General features: G+C 32.4%; 1 protein-coding gene across 1 annotated transcript in view; it reads left to right on the forward strand.

Annotated features, from left to right (window-relative positions):
* Positions 1-1269: 1269 nt before the first annotated feature.
* The window catches only part of LOC114334233 (uncharacterized), a 78745-nt gene continuing 65667 nt past the window's right edge, over positions 1270-14347 (forward strand). Inside the window, exons 1-2 of the mRNA XM_050653629.1 lie at positions 1270-1345; positions 5762-5884. Coding sequence (XP_050509586.1) covers positions 5777-5884 — 108 coding nt within the window. The 5' untranslated portion in view covers positions 1270-1345; positions 5762-5776. The remainder of the gene's footprint in view (positions 1346-5761; positions 5885-14347) is intronic.

A 14347-nucleotide genomic window follows, 5' to 3' on the forward strand; every position in this document is an offset into this window, starting at 1 on the left:
TAATCTGTTTGCATCAATTTAGTGCCAATTCCCCTTTATCCTCCAGATGAGGTGCCTTAGCATTGACCCTGAGCACCAGGTGCTCAGAAAGTCTTATAATAGCATAGTTGTATTCAGCGACCACAAAAACCCCCTAAGTAACAAAATCTGGCCCTTAACCCGGCACCTGCCACGTGGCTTTGCAAGGCGCCAACTGCCACGTGGGGTGCTCACAGCACCCCTTAAAAATTGTATGTGATCTACTTGTTTATAAACAAAATAATGTGTTGAGTTACACAAGTATATAAAAAAATATGCTTTATTAACTTATTAGCTACTAATATATTATAAAAGTTAAAAAATAAAATTAAAAAGGTGTTATAAGCAAATTAGCAAGTACCAACCCATAATAAATGAAGTGAAGTAAAATATCTAAAAAATTAAGATTTATTGAGTATAGAGACTATATTAATAATTTAAATCAGTTGTAACAATTTAAAATGTAAATTTGACCTGTTTATCAAAAACACAAAAAAAATTTAAAACTTAAACTGCCAGATGATGACACCCCGATTCGACTTTAGAGCTACAAGTTCAGAATGACACTAAATAACCACTTCAAACGCAAACAGATCTATGCTATATAATATTATATAAAGCTACTATGACGCACAGCACGGTTAACAAACTTGAAATACCAAATATTTGATGAAAATGTGTTATGGGGTGCTGGTAGCACCCCACGTGGCAGGTGCCGGGTTAATATGCTTATTTTGACATGTTTATGCACTTTTGGATACACTTTATGAACTTTAAAATACAATTATGCATTTGCACCCATTTTTCTATACTAGACTTTTTTCCTCTGAACACAATGCCAAAATTTGCTAAGTGCTGTATTTCAAAATCGATTTATTCCGGTGTTTTTAGTGCTATATGCCCTGGTCTAGTATGAAATAAGCATCAATAATATTTCAGACGAATTAGCTTTTATTTATGTAAATAAAAAAATTTCTTTTGTTTTTTTTTTAAGATTTTAAATGTTTCTGAATTTGTTTTCATTTCTTAGTAATTTTTCTATTTTTATTTCTTCTGGTATCATATATTTTTTAAGTTATCTATTTAAAATGTTCTTATTCTGCTCAATAATATGTTTATAAATAATCTGTAAGTAATACCCAAAGTTTTGAATTACCTGAAATATGGAAATTTTAAAAGGAAACGGTAGACCAAGTATCGAGATAACACATTATAGTGATCATACACAGCCACTTAGTGGTTTTTGCAAATTATTATATAAAGATCATCCGAAATGACAAATCTCCAGTCTCCGTAGGTGGTCGTGTGATCTTAAGTAGTATACTAAGTAAGTACTTTTTTAACATTTTTTTTAAGTAACACTTTTTTAATGAGCAAACGTGAGTAAAATGAGCAAACGTATAAAGCGAACTTATACGTTACAGCAAAAATTTTTGCGTGATTTTTTAGTTACATATTAACAATTTGTTGCCAAAGATGGAATTTTTCGATTTTTCAGTCGAATTTGAAGTCGCTATTAATCCACTGTTTTATTTTTATATTTGTTTCCTCTTGATAACACTTTACAGGATCCCGTTTTTATTATCTCTTCCATTCGGTATTATACAGAGAGGATCTAAATAATGGAATAAATTCATTTTCTCTAAAATGGACGACATTCGAGAAAAATCCCGAAACAGGTCGATTTTTATTTTCAAATTAAAATTGTTTGGCATACATTTCATACTAGTGACGTCATCCATCTGAGCGTGGTGACGTAATCGATGATTTTTTAAATGGGAATAGGGATCGTGTCGCACCTCATTTGAAAGGGTGTTCAATTTTCTATACATTAATATAAACATTAATATAATTATTTATACAAGGTGGCCAAAATAATAATTTTTGAATTAAATTAATTGACGAAAAAAGAAGAATGTATGCAATTTATTTAACTCAAAATACATTCTATCGCAGTCAGAAAATAGAAAAAGAAATGTTTATTTGTCAAATAAACATTGCTTTTTGCTTAAATTAAACGTTTAAACTGCCAAGAGGTAGGTGGGAGGCTGTTTGTGATTTAATTTAAGCGAAAAGAAATGTTTATTTGTGAAATAAACATTTTTTTCTATTTACGGACAGCCGTACAATGTATTTTGAGTTAAATAAATTGCATAAATTCTTCTTTTTGCTTCAATTAATTTAATTCAAAAATTATTTTTTTGGTCACCCTGTATAAATAATATTATCGTTTATATTACTCTGAATAGAGAATTGAACACCCTTTCAAATGAGGTGCCACACGACCTATATTCCCATTTAAAAAAATCATTGATTACGTTATCACGCTCAGATGGATGACGTCACTAGTATGAAATATATGCCAAACAATTGTAATTTAAAAATAAAAATCGACCTGTTTCAGGATTTTTCTCCAAAGTCTTTCATTTTAGAGAAAATGAATTTATTCCATAATTTAGATCCTCTCTGTATGTCGTTAATATTTCCTTCATTTGTTGGGAAACTTTATTTTTCTAATTCTTATCTGTATTTTTGTCTCTTTTCTAGACAGCTCTTGCAGCTCTTGTATATTTTAACTTTCTGCTGGATTTTCCACGTCTTTTTTTTGACACGGACTGACTGTTCATTCATTTTTTTGGTTAAACTCTTCACTTACTTTTGTTTTGTATATCAATATATTCTCTTTCTATCTTTGCATTGCAGTCACTGATTATCAGTTCTCTCGTTTTGGTCGATTTCGTAATAAATTAAAGCCCTTTTCTACATCTTATTAAAAAAGTTATTTTGTTCATCTACTTTATCTTTACTAATAGCGAAGTAAATGAACAGGAAATTCGGCGATATCGTGTAATTTTCAGGGGCAACTCCGAATTGCATGAAAATTTGGATTTAGATTCTACTTACCCTCCACTTCAAAGTTGAAATTGTGGCGTTGGTTGCTTTTACTTGGGGGGTGACAGGCACCCCTTCTCGGGGGTGAAAAAACATACGTTCAAGATAAGACCGGAAATGGATAAATTGACTGATTTTAAGCAACTTTTGTTCTGTAGAGTTTTTTACGTAAGTCAATACATTTCGAGTTATTTGCCATTGAAAATGTTGATTATTCGACAAAAATTTTCAGACGGTTTTTCGCAAATAACTCAAAAAGTAAATATTTTACCGAAAAAAATATCCTTAGCAAAAGTGTAGCTTATAAAAAACCCAAAAAAATGGTGATTCAGTAAAGTCTATCAATTAAATAAAACAAAGTTGTAGCTCATGAAAAATACCTTCTTATTCGTCTAATTCCAAATCGAATATTTCAAGGTGAAGTCACCGAAAAATTAAGCACTTTTCGGGAAAAACCTATTTAAACTTTTTTAAGGCGTTTATAAAAAGCTTTGTTTTAATTATTAACAGAAGTTTTAGCATTAAAAATAAGCGAGTTACGCTCAAAATAAAGTTGGCCCTCTTTTTTGTAAACAATCATGAAAATCTCGCCGTGTTTAGCTCCCAAAATGAAATTAATCGCTACCGCTTTACAAACAATTTACTTACCTATCTATTTTTTATATGATCTGTCAGTCTCACCGGTTTAAAGTGTCTATTTTTGAAAGGGTTGTAATTGAGAAAGCTTGAATGGGTCACTAATCACGAGTGTATGCAAATTTTTTACAGTCATACCTTAACCAATTTTTGTCTTACGGAGAAACAAAATGAAACTAGCACATTTTTAATAGCAAAACCTACATTTTTTTACTCTTTAAGATGTTTCTTATCACTAATAGTTTTTAAGTTATTTAAAAAAAAATTAAATTTTTCAAACATTTTTAGAAATTTTTTTTTACTATAAAACGAAATGTTTTTAAAAATAAGCACTTCAAACCAATCAAACTTACAGATCATTTAAACAATACACATACAGTTAAAATAGTTGGTAAAGCCAAACGATTGTTTCATTTAGGGTGCTAAATAGAGGGAGGTTTTCACGATTTTTTTTAACCAAAAAAAAGGGCCACCTTTTTTTTCAGTGTAACTCGTTTATTTTTGATGCTGTAAACTTTTGTAAAAAACAAATAATAAGCTTTTTTTCGATACTTTACAAATATTAATAAAGTTTTCCCGAAAAACGCTTCTATCTTCGGTGATTTGGCGTTGAATTATTTGATTTGGAATTAGACGAATAAGAACGTATTTTTCATGAACTACAACTTTGCTTCTACTCAATTTGTAGACTTTACTGGTACACCATTTTTTTTTTGTTTTTTTATAGGCTACACTTTTGCTAAAAATATTTTTTTCGATAAAGTATTTACTTTTTGAGTTATTTGGGAAAAACGGTCTGAAAAAGTAGTTTTTTTGTCGAAAAATCAACATTTTAAATCGCGAATAACTCGAAAAGTATTGACTTACGTAAAAAACTTTATAGAACAAAAGATTCTTAAAATAAGTCAATTTATCCATTTCCGGCCTTATTTTAAACAAGCGTTTTTCACCTCCCGAGAAGGGGTAAATGTCACCCCCGAAGTAAAAGCAACCAACGGCACAAATTCAACTTTGAAGTGGAGGGTAAGTAGAACCTAAATCCAAATTTTCTTGCAATTATATGGGCTATAAGTGCTATCTAAAACTATCTTTCATTTTTTTTCATACATCTACTACAAATTCTTACTGAAATATATCTAAAATATTTAACTCCTCCGTTATTAAAAACGATATAATCGTATACTTCATATTGTAATATTTCTTTTCTGTTTTTTTCTTGTAATGCTAGTATATGGACCCATTTTACTTAATTCTTTTGAAAGTTATTTTAGAGTTCCTTCATTGTATGCACATCTTACATTCCAAGTTCCTATCTTGAACTTCATCTGGTAATTTTTGCTTGTTTGTTCTTTACCTTTTCCACTACTGAGTCCAATTCCTTGGGACATCTGATTTTTTCTAATTGACTTATGTAGCTTCTAGCGTTTGTCTGCTGTTGTACCATCTCCAGATCTTTCCATCTATTGTTATTTTTGGGAAACTACGCCTTTAACTACGATGTTCTTCTCCTTATAGGATTTTTCCATAACTTCTAGTCTTATTCTCTACTTGTTCTAGTTTGCCTGGATTCCCTCATTTTGTGTTTTAAACACCTCAATATCTTTTGGAGCTATATTTTTTGTTCGTAAGCTTTGAATCCCCTACTCATACTCTTGAAACGCCATTAGCATGTCTTTCATTTTTTGTCTTATTTCATCTATTTGTTTGACTTTTTTTTAACTTTGATTATCTCTTTCATTAGCAGATCAAATTCATCGTCCTTTAGATCATTTGGTTTTTGTTACAGATCTTCCTTTTTCCTGATTTCCGAAGATTTGTACATTATCTTTGAAATTTTGAAAATTTTACTGTGACAATTATTCATAAAGACAACAACCGCTCAATAAACAACCAAAATTGCTTATATAAAGGAAGAAGAAAAAGTTTTTTATTTTTACATAGTTTTCTGCTTATTATACATTTTGGTGACGCTACTAACATAAAATTTTTATATTTTATAACGTATATGGTATATGTATAGTCGAACCCGCTTATTAGAATACCGGTTATAGGAATATCCCGCTTTAAGGAATATCAATTTGAGGTCCCTAAACATTTCTGCTATCTACCAATGATCGCTTATTAGAATATCCCGGTTATAGGAATACTTTTGCTTGGCACGAAAGCTATTCCAATAAGCGGGTTCGACTGTATTATTAAAAAATGTTTGTTTCAGATTTCCATTCCAAAAATGAGTAAAAAGCAGAATTTACTTTTGCTCTTTGATCGACCTACAGAACCAATGATCCTACCAAAAGGGTCTGAAGGCGTCAACTTTAAAGTTCCTAACCAGTATTTGGTAAGTTAGCATCTCACTTACTGATTTTCAATCACTAAATATGTTTTACTAAGCAATTTAATTAAACATTTTTTCTTTGGTTACAAAATTTATCAAAAACCCAACAGTTGCACCAAAATATAATATTTATTAGTGAAATATATGTAAATGAAGGCATAATCGTTAATGAAGAAGTTGTATATGTTACAGTTCAAGTTGATTGTCAGTTAGAGTTGACTTTTCCTAGTTCGAGTCAACTCCAACTGAAACGAGCAGTAAAAGTTGATTTGAAAAATTTAAATCAACTTTTACTAGTTGAAGTTGACTCTTCCTAACCCTTGTTAGTAAAAGTAGATTATATAATTTATACGAGTATAATATCACGTGCATTTTTGATGAATGTTCGTCTCTTTGTTTTGACCCTTTTAACTACTTATTAGTCCAGGCTTTAACGTCGCCCCCGTTAGGTAAATTATTCTGATTCGATTTTTTTGCACAAACTTACTCAAACAAATACATCCTTATAACAAATTATACATTGTGTCAGGCGGTACCGAGGTCGAAGAATTGTTTGACCAATTTTTGTTAACCAAATTCACACAAATAATTCTTATCTACTCTACCTCATATTATGTATAAGTTTTTATTGTGTGAAAATTGTAAATATAGATGGTTGTAAATATAGTAGTACATGAATGGTTTAAAGTGTGCCTGAAGTAATAATGTATTTTAAATGGGATTTACTTGTTCGCACTGTTTTTAGCACACTTTCATATAACCAAATATCCTTAACTTTCGCCTTGTCATGGTGATGACATGTGAGCAATAAATTACAAAAAAGTTTTGACAGTTTTGTGGTTTGACAGAAGTTTGAATTTTTAAATGTCAATGTTCTAAAAAATTGTAAAATAGGAATGTATTCCAGTGGCGAAGAGTTGCAGTTTTTTTTTGGTAGATAACATATTGTATGAAACTGTGCTCGAAGTACTTTTTGCGCACTTAGGCGATGTATAGCACTGGGCCCGCTAGTGCTCTAAACATTGCGTGCGTGCGCAAAAAGTATACTTCACGAACTGTTTTATAAATAACTAAGTATTTCACTCCGGATAAATTTTTTTAGATTATTTTGGTCATTCGGAGCAAAAAAGCTCTCCTGTGATTTTTCTCTAAAATTGATAGTTTTCGATTTATACGCGATTTAAAATTTGAAAAATGCGAAATGACCATTTTTAAGGCTTAATAACTCGATTAAAAACTATTATTATGAAAGTCAGAAAGTCACCTAATCAAAGTTTAAAGACTCCCCTACCCCTACAAGATCCTGAAGAAATATTTGTCATTATTTTATTACTAAGCTGTTATTTTTAATTATCAACAATGAGAGCTAAAAGCGTATTAAGACGGCCGTCAATGTGAGTGCGAGTAAGATCCTCCATTCCGACCGTGCAATGGTGCATCTCAGTCGCACTCACATTGACATCCGAGCCGCCTCAATACGCTCCTAGCGCTCATTGTTAATAATTAAAAATAACAGCTTAGTAATACAATAATGACAAATATTTCTTCAGTACCTTGTAGGGGGGTCGTTAGAATTTGATTTGGTGACTTTCTGACTTTTATAATAATAATTTTTATCTGAGTTATTAAGCCTTGAAAATGGTCATTTTCGCATTTTTCAAATTTTAAATCGCGTATAACTCGAGAACAATAAATTTTACAGAAAAATCACAAAAGACCTATTTTGCTCCGAATGACCCAAATGATGTAAAAAAAATGTCCGAAGTGAATTTTTTTTGTGAATTTGTTTAAAAAAATTGTTTAAACAATTTTTTGATTACGGTACCACCTGACACCCTGTGGATAAGGACCTCTTTTTGAGTGAGTTTGTGCAAAAAAATCGAACTGGAATAATTTACCTAACGGGGGCGACGATACAGAATGGACTATAAATATCACGATTTGGACATAATATACAGTAACATATAATTTCTAGAATCGATTGTTTGTGTGAATCAACTTTTACTAAATGGCATTGGGAAGAGTATACTTTAACTAGTTGGAGTCTACTTTTACTATTATAGTAAATGTTGAATAAAAATGGTGTACAAGTAAAGTCTACAAATTGAGTAGAAGCAAAGTTGTAGCTCATGAAAAATACGTTCTTATTCGTCTAATTCCAAATCGAATAATTCAACGCGCAATCACCGAAGAAAAAAGCATTTTTCGGGAAAACCTTAATAACATTTTTAAAGTATCGAAAAAAAGCTTAATATTTGTTTTTTACAAAAGTTGACCCCTTTTTTTTTGTAAAAAAAATCGTGAAAACCTCCCTCTATTTAGCACCCTAAATGAAATTAATCGTTTGGATTTACCATCTATTTTAACTGTATATATTGATGTGATCTTGATTATTGATATGAGATAATATTCTTATATGTCACTTAATTTAATCAATGTATTAATACTAATCTAATTAATTAACCAGATCACATATCAATATGTTTTCAATCTCAGGGCGAATTATAAATTAATTACTTACTTTCGTGGCTTCTAAATATTTCTTAATGGTTCCTAATCGGGATAGAAAAGAAAAGAGTAAAACAATACACACATATGGGTTACAATTATAATCAAAATATTTTTTATTTTATTAAAACGGCAATCAATGCTTAATATTTGCTATTTCTTATTATTCTTAAAACATAACATTTACAAATGGGAATCTTATTTCCTTTTGGTTTTCAATTGAAAGTTTTTATTAACATTTAACTATTAGGAGTTATTAGCAACAACTCTATTTAAGTTTGATGAAGCTTTTCTGATATTATGTTATTCAATTTTTTTATGTGGAATTTAATACGAAAAACCCATACATTCATGTCCAAACAAATGAGACTGACCTTTTCCTGGTGAACTGAGAATGTCCTCACACAAAACCCGTTTCCTGCTATCCTTGGCTGCGATCAAACCTCGTCCTGGCTTCCAGTAATGTTCTCCTTTGAAAAACTAGCTCGAATAGCTCTCGTTCCTGCTTCTGTCGTGATGCTGTGTTCTACCTTTTTCGAAACTGCTATCAGCTACCGGGACACTCTTGGCTCAAGGAGGTTCTTTTACTCTCGACCTGGCCTACCTCTCGTTCCACGATAGATACTCCACACTCACGGAACTACACCGGCTTTCTCACTCTCCGTACACTACCGTCTACTACTCGACTTCACTTCTCGACAGCTCAAAACATTCTGCTCTCACTTTGTCATTCATTCACCTACTTTATAAATATCCCTTCCAGATTCACAAATCAATCTTCCACCACCAACTCTCATTCGCAGTATTCCTCAAAACCAATTTTTAATCTTTCTAAATATGCTTAATGGATTTCAAAAGAAAATATTTAATTCCCATTCTAAAATTACTTTCTACTATTTACAAATTTTAATGACCTATTCTCTCTTTCAACTGAGTCTTATTTAGCATAGGCTAATGATCGAAACCTTCCGCGAAAAACGATAATGAACTATCATCTATTTCACTGAGTTTTATTTAGCATATACTAATGATCGACCTTCCGCGAAGAACGATAATGGTACGCGTCATTCACTTTGTTTATTCTAAGCACATTGTTCCGAGTTTCGTACGCTTATTCTAATCACTTCTTAAAATTAAATATAACAATTTGTTGTATACAGGTTGTTCTAAATTTATATGCCCGTGGTTGAGAAAATTGAAAATATTTTATGTTAAATTGAATTTTGTTTATAATTATCAAAATTTAATTTTCCTATCAAATAGAAATATAACAAATCCCCGCCTTGTATTCGATAAAATTTATCTGCATTTTTAAATAAATTTTCTCGAGGCAAAACCAACTCCCTGTATATTTCCTTACTTTAATCTACGTCTTATATCCTAACTTACTATCTACTTCATGTAATTCTGTCTTTTATTCGTGATATTTGTATACATCGTGAATATTATAAATTCCTCGGATCTTTTCCGAGTTCCTGTGCCTCAACTCATAACTATTTATCCCATTTTCATTATTCACGATGTAAGGGCCTTCGAAAACAGGCATCAACTTTGCGCAAATGCCCCCAGGAAGATTTGATACTCGTAATGCCCTCACGAGTACTCTTTCACCCTTTTGGAAAGTCACTGGTCTTCTTTTTCTATTTTGTTCCTGTCTTTGGATATATTTTTCGTTGCTTCGCCGTAATCTTCTCTGTACGGTTTCAATCACCTGTTGATATTCTTTTGGCTCTTGGTCTTCCCATGGCCTTATCGGCAGTACACCCTTCATGATGTATTCTGGGGTCTCTTTTGTTACTGTGCTCGGAATTGTATTTAGATACCTTTCTATTTCCGCCATTTTCCTGTCCCAGTGGCGATGTTGACCATCTGTTGCAATGCGAAGAAATTTCGTCACTTCCTGTATGAATCGTTCCGAAGGATTACTCTGTGGATGCCTGATGCTGACAAAATTTGTCTCTATTCCTCGTTCTCGAAGTTGTCCCTTGAAACGATCATTTCGGAAATACGTTGCATTGTCCGGTAGGATCTTTTTTGGTGTTCCTACTATGGCTATAAAATTGTCGATTTTTCTTAATATTTCCTCACCCTTTGTGGTGCGGCAACTATATAATTTTACGTATTTTGAAAACACATCCACCATTACCAGAATATGTTTGTTCCTTTTAGTGGTCATAATTAGATCGCTTAACATATCTATTGCTACAATGTCTAGTTTGTTTCGGGCTTCAATATTTTTGGCAACATTTTCGTTTTTGAAATTCCGACTCTTATATTTTTGACATACATCGCACTTATGGGTAATTTCCTTTGCAATGCGGTAATCCTGTCGGCTGATGTAATTTTCCCTAAAAACGAGCCAAACTTTTCTGCTCCCGATATGCCCATTGTCCTCATGTAATTTCTTTATTATCTTTTCGGCCAATGTCTGTGTCACTAAATATAGTTCCTTTCCGTCTATTCTCTTAAAATATATGTCATTTTCTACTTCCGCTCTTCTTTTCTCTCTTTCCTCTAGGTCTTCTTGGTTTGTCCTTATCTCATTTTACGAATATATCCCTTCTTCTTGTATTAATCTATTTAGTCCCACCTGTAGAGTAATTGTTTCCTTTTTTCCCGTGTCCTCATCCCGTGTTAGAGCGTCGGCTATTATGTTGTCTTTTCCTTTTATATATCGGAACTCAAAATCATACTCCTGTAATAATAGAATGCCTCTATGTATTCTATTATTTACTAATCTATTCTTCATGATATGTACTAAAGCTGCATGGTCTGTTTCGATTGTGAATTTTGCTCCCAATAAGTAAAACCTCAATTTGTTTACGCAATATAGTACACTGGCAAACTCCAATTCTGTAACACTATATTTTCTCTCATGTGTTTTAGTCACTCGAGATATAAAACATATCGGCACTTCTTGGTCGTTTTGTATTTGAGACAGAACTCCTGCAAATTTTTGTATGGACGCATCAGTTCGGAGTATAAAAGGTAAATTGTAAATGGGGTGGTATATTTTCGTTCCTTTTGCGAATTCTCGTTTTAATGTTTCGAAAGCTTCCTCCTGTTCTTCTTTCCAATTCCATTTTATTCCTTTTTTAAGCAACTTTATCAGAGGGATTTCCTTTTGGCTCAAATCGGGAATCAGTTTTTTAAAATAATTAATCGTGCCATGAAAACCTCTCAATGTTTTCAAATTCGTTGGTCTTGGGTATTCATCTATGAGCTTGACTCTGTCTTCGGCTAATCTTACTGTTTTGGTGTCCAATTGAAAACCCAAATAAATGACTTCTTTTTGAAAAAATTGACATTTTTCAATGTTTAATTTCAATCCCGCTGTGTCCAATTCTTCCAGAATTATTTCTATGTGTTTCAGATGACTCTGAGTATCTTGTGAAAAAATTAATAAATCATCGATATAATGAACTATGAAATCTTCGTGGCGATTCAAAATGGTATGTAGAGCTCGGACGAGTGCAGCACAAGCACTCTGCAATCCAAACGGCACTACCTTAAACCGGTAGACAATACCACCAATAGAAAAAGCGGTGTAGTTTCTACACTTTTCAGCTAACGGTATCAACCAAAAACTGTGTTTTAAGTCAATTTTCGAAAATATGTGTGACCCCGTGATTCTTCCAAAAATGGCCTCGATGTTTAGAGGTGATTCATATTGTGATACAGTGTGCTGGTTGATATTCCTGGCATTTAAACATAATCTCAATTCTCCACTGCTTTTCTTTACTATCACAATCGGGTTAACATACGGTGAATCACATCTTTCGATGATTTGATCTTCCAACATTTTATTTATTTCTTCTTTCACCTCTTGTCGATACTTGTATGGAATCGGGTAAGTCTTTGATCGAAAATTTCCCAAGTTTTTCACCTCAAATGAATGTTCGTACTTTTTAGCCACTCTGTTTTCCTCATTGATCAAATTTTCGTAGTTTCTTAACATCAACCGCAATTCTTTTTCTTTCCCTTCTCCACATATCAATTTTCTGTCTTTTTTCTCAGATTCTTCACACATGTTTACCGTGCATTCTGCATCCTCGTTTGCATATACCTCCTCTTCAAATACCACTGTTTCAATCATATTCTTTTCACTTTCATTTTTTAGCTTTATTTCTTCTTCTCCTGAGCCCGTCTCTTCTTTTGAGGAATCCCAGGTTTCCTTTGTTTCTGATACTCTCAAATTTTCTTCTTCTGGGCTCAACTCTTCTTTTGAGGAGCCACAGGTTTCATTTTCTTTTATCTTTTTCTGACCTTTTCTCCTTTTTTTTCTTTGTCCTTGCTTCGCTGCCAAATTCATTTCCACTGTTTGTTCTTTACCTGATTCGTCCGTATTTTGTTTCTCATGTTCCTTGTCCTGTTCTTTTTCTTTTTCTTCTGTTAGTTTCATCGTATTATTTTTAAATCTATCACTACATGTTTTTCTGCCAATTCGTCCACTCCTACTATCATGTCATGTGACATGTTTGGCATTATTACACATTGTAGTGCATACATATTCTTGCCCAGTCGTACCATTACTCGTATGCCCTCATTTATAGTTGCCAATGTCCGTTTGTTTGCGCCCACTAAATTTACCCTAGGTATTTTATAAATTAAATTTGTTAAGTTAACTTCTTCTATTAGTTTTCTGTTGACCAATGTTATTTCAGATCCAGTGTCTATCATAATTTCTGTTTTCTTGATTTGAGCGTGTGGTGTTTCTATTCTGGTATTCTCGATTTCTGTCCTCATTCCATTGCCTATTTCTTTGTTCATAATTTCCTCTTCCGTTGTCTCTATTTTCGTTTTCCCTTCTGGGATTAAAATCTCGTCTTGTATAGTCCCTCCTATTTTGATTTCTACCTCTGTAATCTTGTGTTTCTCGGGGGCCTGTAATCTTCTCGCGACCTTCTTGATTTTCTTTCTCTTAGACGTGATTCTCTTATTTGTAGGAATTGGCATAAACTATCTATGTCTTTGTAATTTTGCAATGTGATATGGTCTTCCAGCGTTTCCTCGAAATGTCTTGCAATCAGTTCGACTAATTGTTCCGATGAGTAATTATATTGTAAATGTTTTGCATTATTGTAAATTTGCAAAGCATATGTCCTTTCTGATACACCCATCCTATCATTGTATTTCCCATTTTGCAATTCCTTGTTAATTTCCAATTGTTGGACTTTTCCCCAGAAATAATTCAAAAATTTTTGTTCAAATTGTTTCCAATTGCCGAATTCTTCTTCTTTACTATCGAACCATAGGCTTGCTTCATATTTGAGATGGTTTCTGATAGTTTCTTTTGCTGTTTCGAAATTTCCGATGTGCTGTATTTTCTTTTTCAGGCTATTTATGAACGGCACTGGGTGTAATCTTCTTACATCCCCGCCAAACCTTATCTTCACGTCATCTGTGCTATGTATAACCATTTCTCTTCTTTCTCCTACATTTTGTTGCGTCCGGTTTTCGGTGACTTGTTTTTCTATTTCTGTGATTCTTTTTTCCATTTCTTCTCTGTCTACTTGAATAGCATTTTCGAACTTATTTTCCAAATTTTCTAGTTCCTTTTTCTGGCCATTCGTTAACTCCTTTATTTTATCTTGAATTTTCATTTCTTGTTCTTTCATGTGATCTTTAATTTTCATTTCTTGCTGTTCTATCTCGTTTTTCATTGTTGTCAAACATCCTTTTATTTCCTTTTCATACTTTTCTATGCGTTCCTCTATTTTCTTATTGTTCTCTTCTATTGCTTGTTTTGTTTCCTGTTGATTGTCATCCATTTTTTTCTGTGTTTCATCCATTTTTTGATCCACTTTATCCATTTTCTTTGATGTTTCTTCCATGGCTTGTTTCGTTTCACGTTGATTTTCATTCATTTTTTGTTGTGTTTCTCTTTGATTGTCATCCAGTTTTTGTGACTGGAGTTGCATCAGTTGTAATAGTTTATCTATTCCTGATAATTCCTGA

The sequence above is a fragment of the Diabrotica virgifera genome, chromosome 1 (assembly GCF_917563875.1).
Source record: "Diabrotica virgifera virgifera chromosome 1, PGI_DIABVI_V3a".
NCBI lineage: Eukaryota > Metazoa > Arthropoda > Insecta > Coleoptera > Chrysomelidae > Diabrotica > Diabrotica virgifera.